This window comes from Podarcis erhardii (assembly GCF_964252035.2).
Source record: "Podarcis erhardii genome assembly, chromosome: Z".
Taxonomy (NCBI): Eukaryota; Metazoa; Chordata; class Lepidosauria; order Squamata; family Lacertidae; genus Podarcis; species Podarcis erhardii.
Window position 1 is genome coordinate 42,841,296 of NC_138504.1, and position 25,203 is coordinate 42,866,498.

The 25,203-nt window shown below is 46.3% G+C and overlaps 2 protein-coding genes and 1 long non-coding RNA gene across 8 annotated transcripts in view; 1 reads left to right on the forward strand and 2 right to left on the reverse strand.

Moving 5' to 3' along the window:
• LOC309333759 (syntaxin-binding protein 1) overlaps positions 1-16,633 on the forward strand; it is a 58,888-nt gene extending 42,255 nt beyond the window's left edge. For 2 of the 3 annotated variants that reach the window (XM_081847621.1, XM_081847619.1), the window contains 6 exons: positions 102-211; positions 2,217-2,318; positions 4,396-4,481; positions 5,604-5,758; positions 10,728-10,859; positions 13,452-16,633. In XM_081847621.1, coding sequence (XP_081703747.1) covers positions 102-211; positions 2,217-2,318; positions 4,396-4,481; positions 5,604-5,758; positions 10,728-10,837 — 563 coding nt within the window. In that variant the 3' untranslated portion in view covers positions 10,838-10,859; positions 13,452-16,633. The remainder of the gene's footprint in view (positions 1-101; positions 212-2,216; positions 2,319-4,395; positions 4,482-5,603; positions 5,759-10,727; positions 10,860-13,451) is intronic. The other variant, XM_081847620.1, reaches the window with a different exon arrangement.
• Positions 1-25,203, reverse strand: part of LOC309333857 — a 153,927-nt gene that overhangs the window by 70,777 nt on the left and 57,947 nt on the right. The window lies entirely within an intron of this gene.
• The window catches only part of AKNA (AT-hook transcription factor), a 66,915-nt gene continuing 63,611 nt past the window's right edge, over positions 21,900-25,203 (reverse strand). For 3 of the 4 annotated variants that reach the window (XM_081847432.1, XM_081847431.1, XM_081847430.1), the window contains exons 21-22: positions 24,174-24,342; positions 21,900-22,182 (exon numbers count right to left, since the gene is read on the reverse strand). In XM_081847432.1, coding sequence (XP_081703558.1) covers positions 21,903-22,182; positions 24,174-24,342 — 449 coding nt within the window. In that variant the 3' untranslated portion in view covers positions 21,900-21,902. The remainder of the gene's footprint in view (positions 22,183-24,173; positions 24,343-25,203) is intronic. The other variant, XM_081847433.1, reaches the window with a different exon arrangement.

The window sequence follows — 25,203 nt, forward strand, 5'->3', positions numbered from 1 at the left end:
GGAAAACCTGGCGAAAGGGGTGCTTGAGCGACATGTGGAATTATTTATCTTTTTTGGGGAGGGAAATAGCCTCATTTTTTTATGTTTTTCCACCCTCCCAGGCATCACTGAGGAAAACCTCAACAAGCTGATTCAACATGCTCAGATTCCACCTGAGGACAGTGAGATCATCACCAATATGGCCCACCTTGGAGTACCCATCATCACAGATGTAAGTTTTTACCTGGTCTTGAAGATTTTTTAGCAATGACTCGGAGATGCCTTTCCCAGTTGCTGAAGGAGAAGGGCTGTAGCTCAGCATGCAAAGCTGGAAAACAGACTCAGTCATAACATCCTGAGGCCCTTCTCTGTGTGCCACCTTCGAAGGAGGCCCTGAGAGTGGCAACAAGAGAGCAGGCCTTCTCTGTATAGTAGCCACCTGTTCATGGAATGCTCCCCCAGGGAGGTTCTTCTGGTGCCTTCAGGTGCCAGGCAAAAATGGTCCTCTTCAACCAAGTGTTTGTGTGATTAACATTTACAGCCTTTTTAATGAGCTTGTGAGTGTGTGTGTGTGGGGGGGTATCATTCTGTTCTTTTAAAAACTATTTCTTTGTGCTTTTGCCTTGTATTTTTATCATGTGAACCACCCTGAGATCTTGTGACAAAGGCTGGTATATAAATAATAACAATACATCTATAGTGGTACCTCGGGTTACAGACGCTTCAGGTTACATACGCTTCAGGTTACAGACTCTGCCAACCCAGAAATATTACCTTGGGTTAAGAACTTTGCTTCAGGATGAGAACAGAAATTGTGCCCCGGCAGCGCGGTGGCAGCAGGAGGCCCCATTAGCTAAAGTGGTGCTTCAGGTTAAGAACAGTTTCAGGTTAAGAACGGACCTCCGGAACGAATTAAGTACTTAACCCAAGGTACCACTGTACTAGATCTTTTGGGAAGTTGTTTGCCTGGCTGCTCTCTATGCATTTGGATACGTCTTTATGTTGTCATAAGCAGATTTTGCATGATGGTTCCTGAGATCAAGCGGGACGCAGGTGGCGCTGTGGGTAAAACCTCAGTGCCTAGGACTTGCTGATCGTAAGGTCGGCAGTTCGAATCCCCGCAGCGGGGTGAGCTCCCGTCGTTTGGTCCCAGCTCCTGCCCACCTAGCAGTTCAAAAGCACCCCTAAGTGCAAGTAGATAAATAGGTACCGCTTTATAGCGGGAAGGTAAACGGCATTTCCGTGTGTGGCACTGGTGCTGGCTCTCCAGTTGCAGCTTCGTCACGCTGGCCATGTGACCCGGAAGTGTCTTCGGACGGCGACGGCTCCCGGCCGCTTGAGTGAGATGAGCGCGCAACCCTAGAGTCGGTCACGACTGGCCCGTACGGGCAGGGGTACCTTTACCTTTACCTTTTCCTGAGATCAAAAAGCAGATTTTTGTCTATGTTTGGATACAGCTGGACACCATTTTGGAACAAAATGGTGGACTGAGCTTCTCCAAACTGCACAGGTTTGGAGGGTTTCCTGGAATTTCTGGACAACGCCGATAACAAGGCTTCAAGTAAATTTAATAAAGCTAATATACCTAACTTAAACCTTTTCTGAATCCCAGGACATCCACTGACACACAGTAGATTAGGGGTGGTGCCTTTTTTCTCTATGAAGGGGCATTGACCTATGGGAAAAGTAAATTCTTCTGACTTTTCCATTCCATTATTCAAAGATTGTTGTGTCAACAGCCTTGGACTAATTCAACAATTTTTCCACCTTCCCAGGGAATCATGGGAAATATATTTCAGTGTGTGGAAGAGCTAGGGATATCCACTACAATCTTTGGGACTCTTTCTAGACTGTAGTTTGCAAAATTCTGTGGAAGAAAGCCATGCGAGTTAAAGGGGTATAAAAGTGATGTATGTTGGTAGTTTAAATTTACAGCTGGAATTTATTTTATGCTTCTTCATATAATATTTTCTCTTTTTGTGGGGAAGGGTGCCAGCAGCTATCATGAAATCCTCACTTTGTCCACCAGACACTGATGTGATTGAGATGATTCCCTTATCTGGTCCCTGCAGCTTTCATCAGCACCATGAAGGAGCTTAACTTGTTAGTGGCCTGTTGGCAAGGCCCAGGCGTTGCCCTAAACTAAAGCATGAAAAAGAAAGCCAGTTGTGTGGTGTATCTGCCTTTTTTGTTCACACTCCTTCCATGTTTGCAATTGCCTATCCCCCTCTTCTCAGTCTACCTTACGCCGCAGAAGCAAGCCTGAGCGGAAGGAGCGAATCAGCGAGCAGACCTACCAGCTGTCTCGATGGACCCCGGTGGTAAAGGATATTATGGAGGTAAAGATTTAAACTAGAGGAGGGGGACCTTGAGTCCCAGGGGTCAAATGTGGTCCTATGGGCCTATCTGTCTGGCCCCTGAGATTCTCTTTAGGCCACATCTCCAGTCTAGCAACACTCTCTGCTTCGCATCCTCCCTGAGAGTTGTCTGGCTGGAATGTGTGCTTGAGCTGTGATAACGCCTCTTGCTTGCCTGGATGGAGGGGAGGGGCAGAAACTAGCCAGCTGTCCTAAAAAGTAAGATTTACATTTGTTACTCTGCCTGTGACCAGACTGGCTGCTCCTATGAAATTTGCGGGTGGGCATGTGATGGACATGAGCAGCCTAGATCTCCCTGGATTTGGTGGTCATCACAGGGCCGGCGCTGACAGTTGATAGGGTCAAGCCCTTGTTGAAGGCATCTTGGGGGGAGGTTGCCATTAGCAACAGCTCCCTGGCTGTGTTCCTCCTTGGTTTTCTATTTGCATATTTATAATCTGTATTTTTTTTAAAAAAAAAAAATGTATTAAGGCTTAAAAGAATGAGAGGCATTCAAGGGCTGGCCCAGTGTAAGGAAAGGAGAGACAACTGGTGGCCAAATCAACAGTCTCCAAATATACATCACCTGCTGCTATCACCTTGGTAGCAGCCATGGCTGTGGCATGCTTCTTGGAGGCTGGATCTGCTGCCTCTATAGTAGCCTCTTGGCAAATAGGAGGCATTGCTGCTCTTCTTCCCCCACCCAAAAAGAAATGGTAGGGGCTGCCTTCTGGGATCTTCTGGGGTCTACACCCACCTGGCGTGATTCCCCCTCATGACAGCCTTTCATTCCCATTTTAACTGCTGGGTATGGTTGATTTGCTTACTCCCATTGTTCCTCATGTAGATCTTCACTCACTGCTTCTTTCCTGGGGTTGGTGAGGCTGGGGATGGGTCTTCTATGAAACTAGTGAAGCCCCCAAGAAATGACTTTAGTCCACATTGCTTAGAATTTTTGGGTCTAGTAGACGCCAACTGAGTCGCACAACTCAAATTGATTATTTTTGTTGTATATATTTCAACAATCCCTAGGTTTGAGAGTCAGTAGCACAGATGTTGTAAAGGTGTGGTGCTCTGTTATGGAACAACCCTCTTGAAGAAGATAACAGTGGCTACCCAGACCTCGTTGCTAGTTGCAGAGGGGGCCCCATAACAGTTCAGGCTTCAGAGCCCCCCAAAATTATTTCCACCACTGTGGGGGGCACCATGTTATGATTTACCTCAAGCACCAACATGTATTGCACCAGCCCTGAGGCATCTACAAAAAGCACCTGCAGAGTTAAAAACACCAGTAAAGCATCTTCAAATATTGGTTGGTTAGAATGAGAAAATTCATATTGTGAAGGCCTGTCTAAACAGTTCCATAAAATTGGACCCACAATCCTAAATGCATGGCTCCTAATGGACATGAGATGTGCATTGAAGCCAATGGGGGGCAAATTGCTTTGCTTAGGAAAAATGACATATAAAAATGTGGCTCTAAGGAGAAAAATGTGTATATTAGGAGAAATTTACACTAAAATTCAGGTGTAGGCTAAAAGAAAATTTCAAACTGATGTGGAAATGTGGAGAACTGAAAATGAGAAATGAGAATCCAGAGTTGACAGATTTGCTCATCCTTAGAGCTAGCAGGGATGCAGGTGGCACTGTGGGATAAACCACAGAGCCTAGGACTTGCTGATCAGAAAGTCGCAGGTTTGAATCCCTGCAACGGGGTGAGCTCCCGTTGCTCGGTCCCTGCTCCTGCCAACCTAGCAGTTCGAAAGCACATCAAAATGCAAGTAGATAAATAGGTACCGCTCCGGCGGGAAGGTAAACGGCATTTCCATGCACTGCTCTGGTTTGCCAGAAGTGGCTTAGTTATGCTGGCCACATGACCCGGAAGCTGTGCACCGGCTCCATCGGCCCATAAAGCGAGATGAGCACCGCAACCCCAGAGTCGGTCATGACTGGACCTAATGGTCAGGGGTCCCTTTACCTTTACCTTAGAGTTAGCTCACTAGGATGCACATATGAAAGCTCTTCCAAAACTGCTGATCTTCTGCTCTTCTCTTTTTAGGATGCCATTGAGGACAAACTGGACACCAAACACTACCCTTACATCTCCACTCGATCCTCTGCTTCCTTCAGCACTACAGCGGTCAGGTAGGAAGAAGGCCTCACACCTCGCTCATAGGCCGGCAACAGCCACAAAGGCATTCTTTGGGTTGTACCTTCCTCCTTTTATCTTCTGTTCTAACACCCCTCCAACCTGGTTTGCGTTGCCTTGTCATGAAAGCACAGCATAAAAAGCAACCACATTATTAAAGGAATGAAAGTGTGGAAGAATTTGAATCCCATGTTGAGAATAGGGCTTGCGAATAAAAGCTGCCCGTGTCTTAGTGCTGTTTTACCCACTCATGGTAAGGCCACCCATGGAATATTCTGTACAGTTCTGGTTGCCTTGCCTCAAAAAGGATATTTGCAGAGCTGCAAAAAGCTCACAGGAGGACAAACCAACTCCTCTATGAGGAAAGGTTGCATCGTTTGGGGATTTTTAGTTTAGAAAAAAGACAAGTAAGAAGTGACATGATAGAGGTGTATAGAAACTATGTGTGGTGTGGAGAAAGTGGATAGGGAGAGGTGTTTCCCTATTTTTCATAATACTAGATATGGGAGGAACCATGACTGTTTAAAGGGGAATAGTAGTGATGGTGCTGTGGTCTAAATGACTGAGCCTCTTGGGTTTGCTGATTGGAGGGTTAGCAGTTTGAATCCACACAACGGGGCAAGCTCCTGTTGCTCGGTCCCAGCTCCTGCCAGCTTAGCAGTTCGAAAGCACACCAGTGCAAGTAGATAAATAGGTACCACTACGGTGCAAAGGTAAATGGTCCCATTGCACCAGAAGTGGTTTAGTCATGACCCAGAAAGCTGTCTGTGGACAAACGCCGGCTCCCTCGGCCTGAAAGCGGAGATGAGCACCGCACCCCATAGTTACCTTTGACTGGACTTAACCATCCAGGGGTCCTTTACCTTTTTTTTTTTACCTTGTAGTGATGTCAATGTATAGTGCAGATGGGCCTTGTGGGGGTTGTTTGTAAGGATTGCAACAGGACAATGTATGTGACCTGTCACTTCTGATTACTCACAAGCTTGTGTGATGTGCAATCCTAGACGGGATCATTTAGTTCATGTTAACACAATTCCATGTATTTTAAAATTGTTGAACTTCTGCATGATGTATTTTCCCCTCCTCTTGTTTGTCCTTCTCTTCTCTCCTGCATTCAGTGCCCGCTATGGACACTGGCACAAGAACAAGGCTCCTGGGGAGTACAGGAGTGGCCCCCGCCTCATCATTTTCATCCTGGGGGGTGTGGGCCTGAATGAGATGCGCTGCGCTTATGAGGTGACTCAAGCCAGTGGGAAGTGGGAGGTGCTAATAGGTGAGTCCTTTTGGCAGAGTCATGCTTGGCCCCACCTCCCTTTTCTTCACTCCATCATGAGCTTCTCTGTCCTCTTCTTTCTCTGTCTCTCTGTGTCTGTTTACCTGTCTGTCTCTTCCTCCTTATCCCTTCCCTATCCGCTCCCACCTGTGGCAAAATCCAGTCTCCAGGTGGCCTGTTCTAGAGAGATCCCATTGAAAGATGGTTGGTCTAGCCAGATCTCCATTTCACATCCCTAACTCCTACAGTTCCAACTAAAGCATGGCTATTTTTTTATGTAGGCAACCTTAACATTTAAAGCAGAACAATGCCACTTTAAACAGTCATGGCTTCCCCCAGAGAATTCTGAGAAGTCTCTTTGTCATCCTCTTCTTTGGCAGTCACTCGTAGCCGAGTAAGATTGTCTTCCACGAACACAGTCTTGAGTCCGTAAGTCTGAGAAGTGTACTTTGCTAAGGGCCCTGAGAGTTGTTTGTTCTTGTTTAGTTGTTAGGAGGCCCCTATTCTGCTCATGGAGCTACAATTCCCAGGGCAGTTTAACAAATGGTGAACTCTGGGAACTGTAGGTCTTGGAGGGAAATGGGGGGTTTCCAAACAACTCTTAGCACCCTTAGTACAATACAGTTCCTAGGACACTTTGGGGGAAGCCACAACTGTTTGAGAAGGGGCAACACAAGTGCTTTAAATGTATGGTGTGAATGCAGCCATAATTGAGTCCGTGCACAGGCAACTCTGCTGTGGCAAGGGAAACCAAACTGTGTGACTGATTGTGGGCAGGAGCTAGTCAAGTATGGTTCTTGTTCAAATGGGGCCTGTTTGAATTGCTTAGCAAGTATCTGCCCCCAGCTCTCCCACTTCCCCCTTAGCAGATTACCTGTGGAAGTTGGGGATACAGTGCTGGTGGAAGGTTCTTCAGTTCCCTGGCAGAGCATCAATTCCCTGCAAGGGGGACGTGAACGATAAACCCCATTGGGACTGGTGGGGGGGGAAGGCAGAGAGGCCCATGGTAAGAGCTGGACCCCAATTACTGGTAGTGCCAATTCATTCTACAGTGGTGCCTCGCAAGACGAAATTAATTCGTTCCGCGAGTTTTTTCGTCTAGCGAGTTTTTCGTCTTGCGAAGCACGGTTTCCCATAGGAATGCATTGAAAATCAATTAATGTGTTCCTATGGAGACCGCTTGCCAGGCTGGCGGTGCAGAGAAGGGCTTTTCTCCCCACCGCAAGCCTTCAGGACAGGTACGGAAACAGAGGGGAAGGCGCGCAGCGCTTCTCCTCTGTTCCCGGGGCTTGTGGTGGGAGGAGGGCTTTTCCTCCCCACCGCCAACATTCAGAACAGCATTCTGAAAGTTGGCGGTGGGAAGGAAAACCCTCCTCCCACCGCAAGTCTTCAGGACAGCCATCCGAAGGCTGGCGCAGGGAGAAGGTCTCTCCGCCCCACCGCCAGCCTTCGGAGCAGCCATCCCAAGGCTGGCGGCGGGAGGAGGTCTCTCCGCCCCACCGCCAGCCTTTGGAGCAGCCTTCCGAAGGCTGGCGGCGGGAGGAGGTCTCTCCGCCCCACCGCCAGCCTTCGGAGCAGCCATCCCAAAGCTGGCGCGGGGCGAAGGTCTCTCCGCCCCACCGCCAGCCTTCGGAGCAGTCATCCCAAGGCTGCAGGCGGGAGGAGGTCTCTCCGCCCCACCGCCAGCCTTCGGAGCAGCCTTCCGAAGGCTGGCGGCGGGAGGAGGTCTCTCCGCCCCACCGCCAGCCTTCGGAGCAGCCATCCCAAAGCTGGCGCGGGGCGAAGGTCTCTCCGCCCCTCTGCCAGCCTTTGGAGCAGCCATCCCAAGGCTGGTGGCGGGAGGAGGTCTCTCCGCCCCACCGCCAGCCTTCGGAGCAGCCTTCCGAAGGCTGGCGGCGGGAGGAGGTCTCTCCGCCCCACCACCAGCCTTCGGAGCAGCCATCCCAAAGCTGGCGCGGGGAGAAGGTCTCTCCGCCCCACTGCCAGCCTTCGGAGGAGGTCCGAGGACAGTGGGGAAGACGCGCTGCGCTTCCCTGCTGTCCCGGAGATTTCCCTATGGGCTTTCGTCTTGCGAAGGAAGCCCATAGGGAAATTCGTTTTGCGAAGCGCCTCCAAAATGGAAAACCCTTTCGTCTAGCGGGTTTTTCGTCTTGCGAGGCGTTCATCTTGCGGGGCACCACTGTACTTTTGCCCTGCCCACTTTCCTGCTAGGTTCTGCAACAGCAACACTGAGACAAAAGAGGAGAAAGCCAACTGTATCTTTAAAATGTATCTAAAAAATAAAATAATAAGTAACCTTGGTTACTATAGGCACCCTGAGTTTTTGGGACTAGGAGGATCCAATTTGTCTAGGGCTGGCCCTTCCAATACAGAGGCCTTCTGGACCAGCCTTAATCCCCAGGCCTCTCATTTTCCATCCCAACAGCTGCCTATCCCAGGGATGGTGTGACCTGTGCCCCCCCCAGATGTTGCTGGATGGCAACTTTCATCATTTTGGCATATTGAATGTTGCAGCCCAGCATCTGGAGTGCTACCAGGTTCTCAATCTGAGGAAATGCCTCTTCTGAATAGAGCCTTCCTTCCTTCCGTTGCATGCAGTAGGGAATGCTGCTTCTTAGAGCAGGGGTGTGCAATATGTGGCCCTCCAGATGTTGCTGGATGGCAACTGCTGCATCCCTGACCATTGGGAGTGCTGGCTGGAGGGTTCATTTCCCATCATCTGAATACTCCTTTCAAATGAATGATTGGACCCTGCAGTCTCATATTATGTACGACTGGGGACAGGTGTGGGTTTAAATCTGGCATGGGGAGCTTGTAGCCCCCCAGATGTTTCTGGACTCAAACACCCATCATTCATGACTATTGGCTGTGCTGGATGCACCTCTGATGAGAGCCAGATTCTAGAAATGTCTGGAGCAGTACAGCTCTGCATTCCTTGCCCCCACTTGCTCACTGGATTTTTCCCTTCTTGGAGGTGAGCCTCCTTTATAACTCTTTTTCTCTTTCTCTACTCTCATATCTTGGTTTGCCATGTGGCTTCACTGTTCTGTGCCTGTATATGTATGTATGTTTGTATGTATGTACATGTGACATGTCAGGTAACTGTTAAATGTAGCTTTTAATGTTGAACGATGCACACTTTGTCTGATCTAGGATTGGGATAGGTGTGTGTGTGTGTGTGTTTTAAATGTTCATCAAGGAACCAGGCACCATCTCATGCTCTTCCTGGGTGTCAGGCATCAATCTCCATGCCGCCTCTTAGTTAACTAGACCTATTCATTTATTCAGACCAACATTTCCATGATTGCCTTTTGGCCTCAAGGGCAATTAATGGGCTCACAAGTGATGAAAACAAAGAACAAAACTGAAAGCAGTATAAATAAGAGCAGCAGCTCTTATATCCATAGCATAAACTATTATTCGCGGAACACTTAAACTACACTTCCCAGGATTCTTTGGGGTCAGCCTTGCACTTTATATGCATGTTGTGTATGCAGCCCTTGGTTTTTAGAAACAACAAACACACAGTAAGAGGGACACAGAGCACCTGCTTTGTATGCAGAAGGTCCAAGGTTCAACCCATGGCAACTTCAGGGCAGAACAATGGGGATGGGGATGCTCCTTCAGGTATACTGGGCCGAGGCCATTTAGGGATTTAAAAGTCAGCACCAACACTATGAATTGTGCTCGGAAACGTACTGGGAGCCAATGTAGGTCTTTCAAGACCGGTGTTATGTGATCTCGGCGGCCGCTCCCAGTCACCAGTCTTGCTGCCACATTCTGGATTAGTTGTAGTTTTCGGGTCACCTTCAAAGGTAGCCCCATGTAGAGTGCATTGCAGTAGTCCCAAGTTTGAAGGATGGCTGGTTCATATATTGCTTTGGCAACTGTGAATTCAGTAGCCCAATCTTCAAATGCAAACTGAATTTTCTCATCCCTCATTCAGCTGAATTATTTTGAGACATCTAACCGGGGGTGGGGGTGGGTTTGTAAACCTTTTTGGTCCAGTGGGCAGGTCACCTAGCAGAATGAAGCCAGGTAACTGACAGGGCGTAGTCTGACCCTTCTGTCAAGGTTGGCTCATGGGGGCGGAGGAAGATTGTGACCATGCAGGACTGAACTGCCTGTGCATCAGCGAATGTGCAGGGAAGGTCAATCCTTATTTCTGTAGCATGAGAGTGCATGAGAGAATTCCTTACAGAATTGAACTTCATACAATCATAGAACTGTAGAGTTGAGTTATCTAGTACAATGCCCTGCAATGCAAGAGTCACAGCTAAAGAATCCCTGACAGATTCCCATCCAACCTCTGTTTTAAAAACCTTCACTAAAGGAGAGCCCAAGTGCTGTCTGCAAAAATGCATGCACTACTAGGGTAAATTGTGCATGGGTTACATGGGGAATTGCCTAGTGAAAATGTGCATTCTAGGACACAATTGCATACAGACTTGTGCATGTTGAGGAACATTCACACCTAAATCTGAATTTGTATACATGAGATAAACATATTTTTATATTAAAAATAATAATAATTACAAATGAATGTGGATAACTGAACTTAAGATTCGAACAACGAGAAACTGGGAGAAACCAAAATTGATGGATTCGCCCATTCCTAACTTGAACCCCAAATGCATTTCTGCTGCATATAGCAGTTCCTGGAGGCCCAGTGGTGACTGCCCAAACCCAGTTCCATCAACTCCACTCCACTGCATGCCTTGATGATGCTTTCCTCGACTGTCCATCTGCCTTCGTCTCTCTGTTCGTATGTGTGTCTGTCATTTCCACATTTGCTTCTTTCACACATGTTCACTCTGCTTCTTTGTACTGATACTTTCTGCTGATAATGAAGTAATGTTAAAGGCCTTTTAAAAGGAAAAGAAAAATCTTTTTTCAGCATGTGCCCTTTTGAATTGTTTTTTTGTTTTTCTCTGTGCAAGGAGTCAGCCCACACTCTGTTCTCCCGCAGGTTCTACTCACATTCTTACTCCCACCAAATTTCTCATGGATCTGAGGCATCCCGACTTCAGAGATTCCACTAGGGTATCTTTTGAGGAACAGGCTCCAACAATGGAATGAGAGCCACAGAAAACAATAAAAAGTAAAAGCAGCTTACTATAGAAAAAGAAACTCTTCCCTCGCTCGGAAGGGCTTCTTTGATTATTACATCTCTCTCTCTCTCTCTCTCTCTCTCTCTCTCTCTCTCCTATATCTCTCTCTCTTCCCCCCTCCTTTCCTTCTTTCTTTGTCCATTTTTTTGGTTCTTCAAATGAGAAAATGCTTGCAGTTTTTTTTCTGTCTTTAAAACAACGGTTTTGAAAATGTGCCCAGCATTGCTTCCATCAAATCCTACACCATCTCTTATTCAGAACTTGCCCATTCCTCCCAACAACGGTGATCTATTTCCAAAGGAAATGTCAACACTCCCATTTTTTAAAAAATAAAAAATATGAAAATGAAAAGGGGCTGCAGTTAGACTTGGGAAGTGTCCATTTGCCACTTCAGATTTAAACAGGTTTGAAACTTGTTTACCTTTTGCTCAGAGTCCGTTTTGGTAAATCGTAGCGTTGCACCTGCCAAGAATTCTTTGGCTTTTAAAAAGGTGTTAATAAGCTTACACCAGAGGTGGGGAAACCTGTCAACTCTAATCATCCCCGACTATTTGGCCGTGCTGGTCAGGAATTGTAGGAGTTGGAGTCAATGTCGGTAGGGCCACAGGTTTCCAATCACCTGGCTTTACACACTGTTCCTGCCAAAGTTCCAGTGACAGTCTCCCAGAGCAGTTGATATATTCATGAAAATGCTGCTGGGCATTTGCTGTTCCTACAGAGCATTCTCTCTGCCTGCTCTCATCAGCCAAAACGCCTGCCTAGCTTGCAATCGTTCTTGTCACTGTTACAGGGGGTGTGGTGAGGGCTGGGTCAGCTGCCCCTTGGGAGCCCCTCTCCCCCGCCCCCGCGCCCCGTTATGGGAGAATATATTGCATGGTCTAGATAGAATGAAAGAGTCCTGCTTTTGTTTCCCTCTCAGGGAGAGGCCCTGTGGGGCTTTTTCTGCCTACGGCGCCAAATTAGCTTGCCTGTCCTTTGGTGCTCCTGCTTCTTGAGCTGGGGGGAAGGAAGTTGCATTTCCTGCTCTGCCTCAAAGAGGAACAGGAGATGGGGAAAGTCAGTGACTCCAGAGAAGCAAGGAACGCCTCTGAAAAGCTTGCTGGTTTGTAGCTTGCAAGTTCCTGCCCCAATAGCCATGCCCTTTGAACCTCCAAAGGCTCCCAGAGCAGCTTACAAGAATCATCATCTAAGACAATCTGAAAAACACCATGGCACTTGATAAAATAAGCAGTGGGAGAGCAGAGGAAAAAGCAAGCTCGATCCCAGGTTCTGAAGAAGTGGCAGCTCTTACAACGCAGTTTTAAGAGCAGCAGCTCCTTACCAGTGTCCACTGGCAGTTCTGGGAAACTTTGCCTTTTTAAGGGGTGCACAAATCCCCCACCCACTGATGCGTCTCTACCTTACTGGGGCTACAGGAAGGAGAGTTCTCTCTTTCTTCCCCCAAGGGGCCCCTGGTCATCATGGATTCCCCCCCCTCCTTCTTTGTCTTCAGTGACATGGGCTTTCTCCTGAAGGCTCCTGCAATATTCCTTGTATCTCACTCTCTGTGACTCCTCTCAACCCCCTTCTCCATATCTCAAATATATATATATATACGCACATTTTCAAGTATAGGCAATTCTTTCTTTCTTTCTTTCTTTCTTTCTTTCTTTCTTTCTTTCTTTCTTTCTTTCTTATTTGGCCCCTCCCTCCCATCTGAGGCGGGAGAGGAAGAGGCGATCTTTTATCTGACAGCCTGCCATTTGCCACTGCATGCCAGGGCCTCATGAGCCACACAACCACTCCTGCCTCGCTTTCGCTATCTATCTCTGCGCCCTCGACATCAATGGCCTTATGCTGCCCTCTCCAGCATACCATATGCATCATTCCTTCACCACACTTAACTCACAGGGTTACAAAGCCTCCATCTGGTATTCTATATTTTTTTCTTTCTTTCTTTCGTTTCCGGTTTTCGCCTTTCCTTGCCTTTTCCTGCACTAGATGGAATTGTAGTTCCATAGGCTTAACATTTTTGCAAGCATTTCTTCCAGTGGTTAAAAAATAAAAAATAAAAATTGGTACGCTGTCCCCGTGGCAGGTAAGAGGTTCTGAGTGTCAGGGAGGGGGGTGGTGTCTGCGATTCTTCTCTCTTCTTTCCTATGTATATAACAGAAACTGGTGTAGAAGGGGATGGATTGGGGCCACCTGATAAGGGGGTTCACAAATCCTCCCCCACACAGTGGCTGCTGCTCTAACTTACCACATCACCAGCATGCCACATATGGGTGTTGGTGATCAATTTTGACCCTCTGTTCCACCATGTTGCACCTCTTAAAAACTTTGATAATAACTTGCCTGATTTGTTTTTGTTGGGGGGTGGGACAGGCAGTCCTTAGCACATGCATTTGCTCAGACATGGGTGCAATAGCGCCTCCCCCATCCTCGCCCCCCACCCACCCAAACCCACCACAGGTCACCAAGGCCCCCGCCCTTATAGATGACAACCCCTTCCCCTTTTCTGATGCCTTTTTCAGGGTGGGAGTTCTAATATGCCTTTCTCTCCTCTTCTCCCTGCCTCCCACTCCCCCCACCCCCATTTGCAGGCTCTACCCACGTCCTCACCCCACAGAAACTGCTGGACACTCTGAAGAAACTGAATAAAACGGATGAAGAAATTAGCAGTTAAACAGACACACACACACACACCAACACACAGATCCTTCCCTCTTTCTCTCCTCCCCCATTTCCTGCTCTTCCCTCCTTGACACCATCATCAAAAAAGCAGTGACATGGCATTTGGGGCATCCCATATCCTTCCAGCTCTGGGGTGATCCTTGCCCCACTTAAATTTGTTGACTGGTTCCATTTTACCTTCTTCTTATTCGTCTTGGTTTCCCCTTCCATCCTACATTTGAAACGAAGGTAAATAAGAGAAGGGTTTGGGGTGGGGAAATTCCATTGTCTTTAAGACAGAGAAAAGAAAAAAAGAAAGATAAGAAAAATAATATATTCTATAATATAGATATTATCTCCATATGTGTCCTCCAAAATAAACCACCAAAAACTAAACTTCCATCATTTCATCCCTGGCGATTATATGACGACGATGCTGATAATATTATTATTTTTTAATGATGATGTCCTTTTAGTTCTGGTTTTAGTTTTCTGCCTGGATGGACGAATGCTTGTGACTTATTTATGGCTATGTGATCTTGTACCTAACCTCAGATGCAAACTGTGAAAGGAATGCTCTTCTTTCCCCCACTGTGTATTGGGATTTTTGCTTGTGTTTTGGAAATAACTGTCATTTGACCTTCCTTGTCCTCCCTTGTCCCCCTGCTGCTGCTGCTGTTGTTGTTGAGATTGTCCATTCGATTTTCATATTTATTTAGTTTATCAGTGTGTAGGTGGTTGGTGCATTTCTGGGTGTGGTTTTTTTATTGCTTCACCCCTGACCTTTTCCAACTTTTTTGGAGCATTATTTTAAATGGAGTGTTTGTGGTTTGCAATTCCAGCATGTCTGGATCAATCTTCCTTATTAGATCTTCTTTGTCCCACCCAGGAATGATGATTTATTTCAACACAAGCATATTTGGAGACCAACCCCTGGTTTTTAATTGGTTTGAAACATGTTGGCAAATGTTTTTTTTTTTTTTTTCTTTAGGAAGGAACTTTATTTTAGCACTTTGGTGATACCTTTAACGAGGCAGAGTTCGCTTGTGAATTCTGTAATATTATTTATCACATTCTTCCACCTGAGGGCCCAGGGCTGTCTCTCCAATTTTATCTCCACAACAACCCTGTGAGGAAGTTCTGTCTTACTCATGGTGAGAAACCCAACGCCACTCAATAAGATTGTGGTTGACTGGGGATATGAACTCTAGCGCTTTAACCTCTAGACCACATTATGTCTCTGATTTCATGGTTCAATGAATAGCAGGCAGGATTTTCTGGTTCTGGGATGCTTCCTCTTACCGGCTTCCAGAAGGCAGGCCCTGGTTGGGCAGGATCTATCGGGATCTCCAGACTTTTCTGGCCCATGAAAGCATAAGGCAACAGCTAGCAATGGTGTATTCATTCAATAGACTTTGTTCTGGTTTGGGAGTCAATTTCCTTTCAGTAGTTCGCTGAGAGCAAAGTTGTCTTGAAACCACAATTCCCATGATTCTCTGGAGGCGGCCGCAGCTCATGTAAAATGATACGCTGTGTAGTATCGTCAGCTCATTTCCTCTGTCCTTCTAGCTTTGCCCCCTGTACTCTTGCAAACACATGTCTAGAGTCCCTGGAATCTGCATTCCTTAACACAGACTCTAGAGAAACTGACATCAGTTTGAAAGAGAGTTCGCTGCTTGTGGGATGTAAGCTACACATCCTGTGCACCCCACTTTTGCTTCTAGCTTGGCAGATTCACACATTGCTGTGTGGGGCAGAGAGGCCTACTTTCTTTGCACTGCTCTTTTAATCATATTTTATCTGTCTCCAACCCTGCTGTCCTGCCTACAAAGCAGAAATCTGCATTGTGCTGCATTGAATTGACATTCCTGGACTACAACTTCTATCACCATGCTGGCTGGGGCTGATGGGAGTTTGCATCCAACAGCACATCTACGGCCCCTGTAGTAAGCAATGTTGGCACTTCCTTGCTTTGCCTGCTAAGGAAGGAGGAGACTATACAGATTTCTCTTTTCAATGACGGATGTCAGATTGGCTGGGTGGTGTAGATGTACACTGCATGGTGTAGATTGCATGATGCTGAACGTGTCAGCTGTTGTGAATCATTTAATCCCTCCCATTTGTGTGATTTGAGGGAGCTCAAGTGGCTTGAAAACTGTCAGGAAAGGGAAATATATTTTTGAGAGAGTGATGAAGGATCACTGCCCCGGGCAAAGACAAAGTGACCAGGATCTTTGCTGTGAAAACAAGAGGCTATATCCAATGTTAGTCCTACACAGAGTAGACTCATTAAACCTGGTGGCATGACCAATCTAGGTACATTCCTTTTAATGGATCTCCTCTGTGTGGGACTTAGATGCTTCTCACAGACATCATTTCTGGCCCCACAGCACCTCCTTGTTGTCATTCTCCAACAAAGAATATACCATTGAGCTTTAAATGGGCTTAAAAGCTTCCTCAGCTCTGGATTGTACCCAATTTCTTCCTGGCTTGTTTAGGAGCAAAAATAAAAAATAAACACTTGACATATTTCAGGATTGAACTGAAAATAGCAAAACGGATTTGGGAAATGACATAATCAACCAGGCAGCCACAGTTTAAGTGCTTCTATGTCTATTGAGCTAATATGGGATTCGAGCAACATTACTATCCTATTTAACATAGTGACTCCAGATAGTGTGGACTACAATGACCATCACCCCACAGTGGTTGTGGGGAGCTGATTGGAACTGTAGCCCACAATATACAGTCTACAACATCCGTCTTCCTGTGTTGTTGGGAAATGTAGTCCCCACACTCTGTGGGGCGTCATGTTGACTAAAGCTCAAGCTTAACTTCAGCTGGAGCGTCTCATTTCTCCTGCCGTCAACAATGGCATTTCTCATCATCAAATTTTGCCCTGCACCCTTTGGATTCCTTCCCCCTTTCTATCTCTCATCATCCAGTAGTGAAACATTGCTGGCTGTGGCAAGCGCCAAAAATTCCCAATTGTTCTGCATTTATAGATCCCTTTGCCGGTCCTTCTGCTCCCCCTGCAGACTGTATGTATATGAATTAAATAATTGTGTATTGTGGTCGTCCTAACAAGCTTGAAGTAAAGTGGTTTACCGAGTCTTCCTTGTGTGTCCTTTTCTCATTTGACTCCCACAATAGTTGTGTTCACTTACTGTGATACTTTTAAAAAACTGTATGTTCTTCCCTGCAGTTTTGGGCTGTCCCTCTTCCACCTGTCCCAGGGCATTAATGTCTCTTCCTAGAATATCCCAACAGAGAGAAGAAAATACTCTTTCTGTTCGCTACTATTTTTGTGGTCCATTTTCCCCCTCCCTTGCCCATAATATATTTGTTTTTCGGGCAATGGTTGTGGTCATTTTGCATCAGTAACTGTTTTGCCACCTCTCCAACCTTTTCTTGCACCCTCCCATTTCCCCCCCCCGCCTTCCCCTTCTAAATTTAGCATTGCAGCCGCTTCAAGGTATCTCTTTCTCTCCCTTTTGTTTAGATGTGTTTTTGTTGTTTTTGGTGTGATACACACACACACACACATATATATATTCACACACATACACTTTATCAAAAAAACAACAGCAAATTCTTGTTATGCAACTTGTTTAATTCTTGAAATTTCAGTGTTTGGAACTGTTGAAGCACAAACGTGTCATCTCTGTTTAGCTGTTCTTCTGTAACTTAAAAAAAAGCACTTGGAGTCAATAAATGATTTACTGTCCCATCGAGCGAGGTAAAAGAGGATTGATTTGACATGGAAACTAGTTTGGAGTGCGGGGAGGGGGCAGGAGACAAAAGGCAGACAGAGAGATGCTTAAAGAAAGACTTTCACTTTGCAGAGTGTTTTCTAGATTTTCTCTCTTTGGCTATGTGGTCAGCCCTGTGAGGTAGGCCTGTGGAAAAACTCCACAACCTCTTGAGTTAAGGTTCTGCATCTTAAAACTGTGGTCCAAATATGAGATGCTACTGATACTTTTTTCAAGATTTTGAAATGGCAGCATATGCTTTGAATGGGAGAGACCAACCACAAGCAGAGCCCTATGGGTGAATTTCCAAGGAAAATTTGCCAACCACATCTTGCTCTTATCTTGTAAGAGAGCCCTGGTGCAGGCTGTGCTTGCCTATAACAATATTCCTGGCTTACCGTGTTTTATCGAAAGCAAGCAAACAGCGCCCAATTGCTAGTACTTCATTCCTCCTTGAATGTAAATAGTATAAGCAGGAGATCCTTTGTGCTTCTCCTTAACAAGTTATGATTGGTAGCCATCCTGAAGCCGCCATGACTTTTGAAGATCATAAGCTGCTGCATCCAGCCAAAGACCCATCTAGTCCAGCATCTTGGTCTTACCATGATGAACCAGATGGCAATGAGCTATCTCTGAATGCAAAAGCACTCTCCTCACTTGTGATCCCCAGCGACTGGTAGTTAGAGAAATACTGCCTCTGACAGTGGAGTTAAGGCATAGCCATCATAGATAGCCAATCTTAGCCTTGCTCTCCCTGAATTACCGTATTTTTTGCTCTATAAGACTCACTTTTCCCCTCCTAAAAAGTAAGGGGAAATGTGTGTGCGTCTTATGGAGTGAATGCAGGCTGCACAGCTATCCCAGAAGCCAGAACAGCAAGAGGGATTGCTGCTTTCACTGCGCAGCGATCCCTCTTGCTGTTCTGGCTTCTGAGATTCAGAATATGTTTTTTCTTGTTTTCCTCCTCCAATGGTCTGGTGCGTCTTATAGAGTGAAAAATACAGTAGTTTGTAACCTTTTGAAGCCATCCAAATTGGTGGCCATCTCTACTTCTTTTGGGAGCGAATTCCAAAGTGTGATTGTGCTATGTGAAGAAATACTTTATGTTGTTGTTCACTTGCTAATCACAGCTTGTAAAGAAAACCTGGTACAATCTGTTTTGTTTGCATTGGGCAGCAGGAAGTACAAGCACTCTGACAGGACATCACTTGTTCTTGATAACAAAATAAGACTTTCTGGCTTATTGTAGGTTTCATGTACAAACAGAGTCAGTGTGTGTGTTTGAAATCTTTCCCCTTTTTAAAAATGAATAAAGACACCAGCAGACAAAAATCATTTATTGAGCAAGAAAAACAGAAACACCCATTTGCAGTGGCGTAGCGTGGGGGGTGCAGGGGGGGCCGGCCGCACCGGGCGCAACATCTGGGGTTAGGGCAAATCCATGGGTTAGGGGGCGCAAATCCACGGGTTAGGGGGCGCAAATTACTTGCCTTGCCCCGGGTGCTGACAACCCACGCTACGCCACTGCCCATTTGCATTCATTACCAGACACGTGCTTGTTTTTTAATTTTATTTTATTTTAAAGGAATGTTGAAAAAGATACAACTATCATAGCTTCACAGTGATTTTGTTTGTGGTAATGGCTCCAATGCAAAACACACACCCCCTACACCAACACCCTGTGTCTTCAAGTGCTTTGAGAACTGTCTACAACATAATGCACATTTTAGCACATTTCTACAGATCGTATGAGTGTTGAGAAGGATCTGTCATTATGATTTTTTTTCTTTTAAAAAAAGGAATATTTATAGATTCAAAAAATATAATTTAAAAAGGTGTCAGAGGGGAGAAATGGCACAGACATCCTTCATCAGCTGCCCACTTCCCCTTGCTTTGTGTTGCAATGTTTCTAAGGCACTCATCTTATGACTGAGCCTATTCCTGTTAGTACTGCACTCTCATCTCAACTCACATGATCTACAGGCAGCATGGAACATTAGCAGCAATGAGGATAGGACCAAGAACAGCCAAGGTGGCCTTAACTTCCCAGCTGCGTTTAAGCTTAATTCAGTGATTGGCAGAAGGTAGAACTGACTCTCCTAGGAAATCTCTGGGTTAGTCCCAACAAATCAGCAAGGGTTTCTAACTCCCAATGGCCTAATAACAACAACCCCAAAGCTGCTGTCTTAAAGGTGAGGTCCTATCTGCACTATACATTGACTGCAGCATTATACCACTTTAAACAGCCGTGGCTTCCCCTGAAGAATCCTGGGACCCGTAGTTTGTTCAGGGTGCTGAGGGGTGCTTTTCCACACAGTTGCAGTTCCCAAAATTTCCTGCAAAGAGGGATTGACTGTAAGGGGAATAGGGAATTTCCTAAGAGCTCTCAGCACCGTTAACAAACCACCGTTTCCAGGATTCTTCGGGGGAACACATGACTGCTTGAATGCAGTTTCATACCGCCTCAATATATCATGCAGGTGGGCCTTAGATTGCTGAAAAAGAATGCCTAGGGGAAAACTATGTGTTGGTTTGTGGGAGGAAGCTTGTTTCTGCTACTGATCACAAATTCCTGGGTAGCGATCATGTGCCCAGAAGGAATCCTATTGCATGTAATACAGGAATATTCTACAAGACCCAGTGATCAGCCGAACATTGGTGCTGGCAAAGCCCTGATATGACACCTAATGGGGGCTACCTACAAACTCCCTCCCAGCTCTGACACCTCTTTATCTCTCCTGCTCCTGATACTGCATATGACAGTAGTTGTAAATATAAGTGCCCCTTGGGCAAACCAGCCTTGTGGGCAAAATGAGGGGGGTGAGCAGGCCTAATCAGACCTGCAGGCTGAAGGCTGCTCACCACTGATATCTGTTCTGTCTTAAATATTGATCAACTTTGCCCTGACAATGACAGCAAAAAGTGTCTGATACTGTTATATATCTACTGCCCCCAATGCTTATTGACTGCATTTGGTCTTGGCAAACTGCCTACAATGTGTTGGACTTCAGAGTGGCTGCTTGCCCAGAGTTCTTAAAGCACACACAAACAACCTAATGGGCACAAGGAAATGGGGAGGGAGAGAAAAGTATTCTGGCAAAATATATTTTGAAGACATTCTTGAAGGCAAAAAACCCCCCAAAGAGTAGACATACAAAATGCTCATTGTTTCCATTCCATAGTACCAAACCAAACAGCAATTGAAACCACACGTGTAAAAAAACAAATACACCCAAACACATATATACATATCTCTGAAAACGATACACCATGGCTACCCCTTCACAAAATAGAGCTCTTTCTCTCATGCATCACAAAGAGTCCTGAGGTAAGTATTGCAATAGACTCACGGCCCTTAGGAGGACCACCAAAAATTTTTTATGTCCTACTCTCAGCTTTTTGAGTCTTGTAAGTAGGACAGTACCTTGTAAGGGGTTGTATTCAGACTAGTTCCACTGGAATTAATTAACCTAAGTTACGTGCATTAATTTCAGTGAGTCTGCTCTTAAGAATGACAAACATTAGATACAGTGCTGTATGTTTACAGTGAATGAGATCAGTTCAGCAACAGCATGGAGGAGGTAGTAGACCTTCCTGCAAGACGATCAGGATAAAAACGTAAGAGCCCTGCTGGATTGAGCCAATGGCCCAAGTAGCTTAGCATCCTGTTTTCCCAATGACCAACATATTTCCCAGTGGGAAGTCCAAAAGCAGAACCATTTGTTATTCCCAGCAGGTGGCATTCAAAGACACAGTTGTTCCACCAGTAGAGGCAGAGCATAGCCTTAAAGGCTCTGAACAGCCACTGGCCAGTGCTTATGCCCAATATGGCTTTCCTAGGAGATGAAGGGTGCTAAAGTGGGATAACTCTGCAGCAGGTGCCAGAATTGTTTGCTGGCCAACAAGCCATTTGTTGGCTGCCCCCCATAGGGCCTTTCAATTCCCTGAAAATAAGATGAGAAGAAGTACCATCTTCACATGGCCTCAGTGTGCCAGAAGATGTTTTGCTTCTGCCACTATGCCCACAAAGGAGCTTTTAAGACTTCCATTTTTAAGGCAAAAGACAGTTGAGGTAAGGTGAGAACAGAGGAACAGGCAGGTAGAGGACACCCAGCACTGGAATATCTAAGGCTGACCTAAGGACCCACCACCAAGCCCCCTGCCAAAGTTAAGAGAGATACACTACCCTCAATGTCCATTGGAAAAATAAAGTAATGAAACCATTACTGTTGCCCCTACTCCATGAAAATGCTACATCTTCCCCCAAACTGCTTGGAAACTTGCCCTTTTAAGATGCTCAAAATAAGGGCAGAGATGGCTTTCGTGATACGAAGTTATGTTGCTTGTTCAGGGGAAGTGCAGCAGCAGTCCCTTTCCACAATCTTTGAAGGCTCCCAGTGTGTATTAAGACAGGCGCCACACACAGCCTAGAGACTTGAGCACCTCCACAATGCTTAAGAGGCTGCCGGGCACCCAAAAATGGGACACCTCCACAGTGAGTTAGGGGCTCTATGGTGGTGCTCTTTGGCACATAAAAGACCAAGAATGTTATATGAATATCTCCCCCATGTTATGTTTTGGAGGAACTGAGTCCCATTTTCCCCCTTTTTTGCAATTCCAGCTCTCTTGCTAAAAGAGGCAGGATCTCCGCTGGTGCCTCCCTTTGTTCAAATCTGAAGTCAGAGACCGGCTGATCCGCTTGGTGGTGAGCTTCATGTCTCTCGCAGCTACTATGGCGCGGCTCAGAGACCTGTTCAGGTCCTGCAGACCAGCGCAGTCCAGAGTCATGGAGCAGCAGGAACCCTCTTGCATTTGGTGCCGAGAAGCCGAGGTTTTCAGCTCTGTGGCCTGGGGCCTGCTAGGGACAGCAGCAGGGGAGGAGATCTGAGGTGCAAGTGGAGAACAATAGCTGGCGAAGAGAAAAAGAAGGGGGGGGGTCTGAATAAACCTTTACACTAGGTGAAAGCATTTGTGCATCTAGTTCAGTACTGCCTACACCAAGGGGAATAAATAATAATAATAATAATAATAATAATAATAATAATAATAATAATAAATTATTTAAATTATTTATTTATTTATACCCTGCCCATGTGGCTGGGTTTTCCCAGCCACTCTGGGAGGCTTCCAATAGAACACTAAAATACAATAACCTATTAAACATTAAAAGCTTCCCTAAACAGGGCTGCCTTCAGATGTCTTCTAAAAGTTTGGTAGTTATTTTTGACTTCTGGTGGGAGGGCGTTCCACAGGGCAGGTGCCACTACTGAGAAGGCCCTCTGCCTGGTTCCCTGTAACTTGACTTCTCACAGTGAGGGAACCACCAGAAGGCCCTTGGCACTGGACCTCAGTGTCCGGGTAGAACGATGGAGGTGGAGACGCTCCTTCAGGTATACTGGACCAAGGCTGTTTAGGGCTTTAAAGGCCAGCACCAACACTTTGAATTGTGCTCGGAAACATACTGGGAGCCAATGTAGGTCTTTCAAGACAGGTGTTATATGGTCTCGGTGGTCTCTGCCAATCACTAGTCTAGCTGCAGCATTCTGGATTAGTGTTGGTTTACGGGTCACCTTCAAAGGTAGCCCCACATAGAGCGCATTGCAGTAGTCCAAGCGAGAGATAACCAGAGCATGCACTATTCTGGTGAGACAGTCTGCGGGCAGGTAGGGTCTTAGCCTGCGTACCAGATGGAGCTGATAAACAGCTGCCCTGGACACAGAATTAACCTGCGCCTCCATGGGCAGCTGTGAGTCCAGAATGATTCCGCCACACCTGCCCGCCTCCTGGCCCCCCAAAACAGTACAGTGGTACCTTGGGTTAAGTACTTAATTCGTCCGGAGGTCCGCTCTTAACCTGAAACTGTTCTTAACCTGAAGCACCACCTTAGCTAATGGGGCCTCCTGCCGACGCCGTGCTGCCGGAGCACGATTTCGGTTCTCATCCTGAAGCAAAGTTCTTAACCCAAGGTAATATTTCTGGGTTAGCGGAGTCTGTAACCTGAAGTGTATGTAACCTGAAGCATATGTAACCTGAGGTACCACTGTACTTCTGTCTTGTCTGGATTCAACCTCAATCTGTTAGCTGCCATCCATCCTCCAACCGCCTCCAGACACTCACACAGGGTGGGGGACATTTTTCAAGCAGAGGGCTGCATTCCCATTCCCATCTGTGCAACCTTCTGGGGGGCCACATGCCAGTGACGGGCAAGACCAGAGGATAAAGTGGGCAGAACAATAAATATAAATGCTACTTTAGTGGAGTGGGCTGCTATTACACACATTCATGCCCCACCCTGTCCTCCATCCAGGTAAGCAAGAGGCATCATCAGAGTGAAAAAACCAACCAACCAACCAACCAGGCAAAAACATTCAAGGAGGGGTATGCAATAGGGCTAAGTGAGGGGTGTAGCCTTGGGAGAGTCCAGCGGACCAGACACTGAAGCTTAGAGGGGCACATTTAGACCCTGAGTCTGAGGTTCCCAGCCCTGGGTCTGCACTAACTGGCCAGGAGCTCCCCAGAATCTCAGGAACAGCAAGGGCCTTTTTCATCCTTTTACCTGATCCTTCTAACTGGAGGTGCTAGGAACTGAACTTGGGGACTTCTGCTGGTAAGGTATGTGCTCTCTCACTGAACACTCCCAAATGAGTTTTAGAGGCATCAGTGGCAGGGAACAATCCAACATCAGAGTAGGAGACCTTATAGAGGCAGACAACTGAAGCTGGACTACAACACCAATCACTCCTGATCACTGTCCATGTTGTCTGGAGCTTGATGGAAAGTTTTAGTCCAGCAATATCTGGAGGGCCACAGGCTCTCCATTGCTGGGGTCAACACAATAAGGGAAAAAGTCATATCTCTCAGAATTCTCACTAAACAAAGGCCTGAATGAATGGTTCTTACATTATAGACGTTGGAGGATAGGGAACCATGGGGACATAGTTGATGGAGGCAGGAGGGCTTGGGAGTGCCAGATACCAGAGACCAGGCTGCTGTGATTGATGGTGATTGCTGGAGTTCTGCTGTGGTCCAGAACCTTGCTCTGCTTTGTCCCCTGCGCCATGGTCCACCCCTGGGGGCAAATGAGAAAACAAGATCTAAAATTCTCCCTAGACAGAACTGGGAGGAATTGATAACTTTATTATTATTATTTATAATTTTCAACATTACATAACTACAACAATGTTTGCCAAGTTTTAACATTTTCAATTTTGACTCCTTTCCCCCTCTTTCTGCGGTTCCTTACATTTATTTTCATCCTTTCCTGTATACTCCAAATTGTTTTAACTTATTATTTTATTCGTCCATTCTAATATATATCTCATATACATTTTATAAAAAAACCCTGCAAGTTTTTACAATAATTGGAGGAATTGATATCTTACTATAAAGGAAAGTGGGAGGCACTTCAGAGAGCAACTCCCACTCTCCTTTGAAAGGGAGTTGAAGCTGGGGTGAGCTGTGAGGAGAGGGACTATGAGCAAGCTATAAAGGGGTTTGGTTGGCCTGTGAGGGGATACCAAGGGGGTGGGTGTGGTGTAAAGGAAGGGAGTTTGATCAGATGTAAAGGGAGGAAGGGTTGGCGAAGTATAGGGGCAGAGGGGTTGGTGAGTAGAGTGAGCAGGGGCAGCAGCCCTCTGTGTGCATATGTGTGTATTCAATGACATGTTGTAGAATACACACACAAAAATCTCATCCATAGCTGTCAGCTCACAGATTTGAAAAGAAAGGGACCAGCAGCCTCGACAGTAAGGGATCAGCAGCCAAAATAAGGGATTTTCCAAGCACAGGTATGTTCAACTTCTGAGCCCCTCTGAGCCAAAGGCAGAAAGCCCAGCCAGCAGCCAAACGAAGCCTCAAGCAGTGCAACGTAGCAAGCCGGCAAAGGGGATGCAGCAAGGAAAACCACTGTCACCTCTCCGCTGGGAAGCAC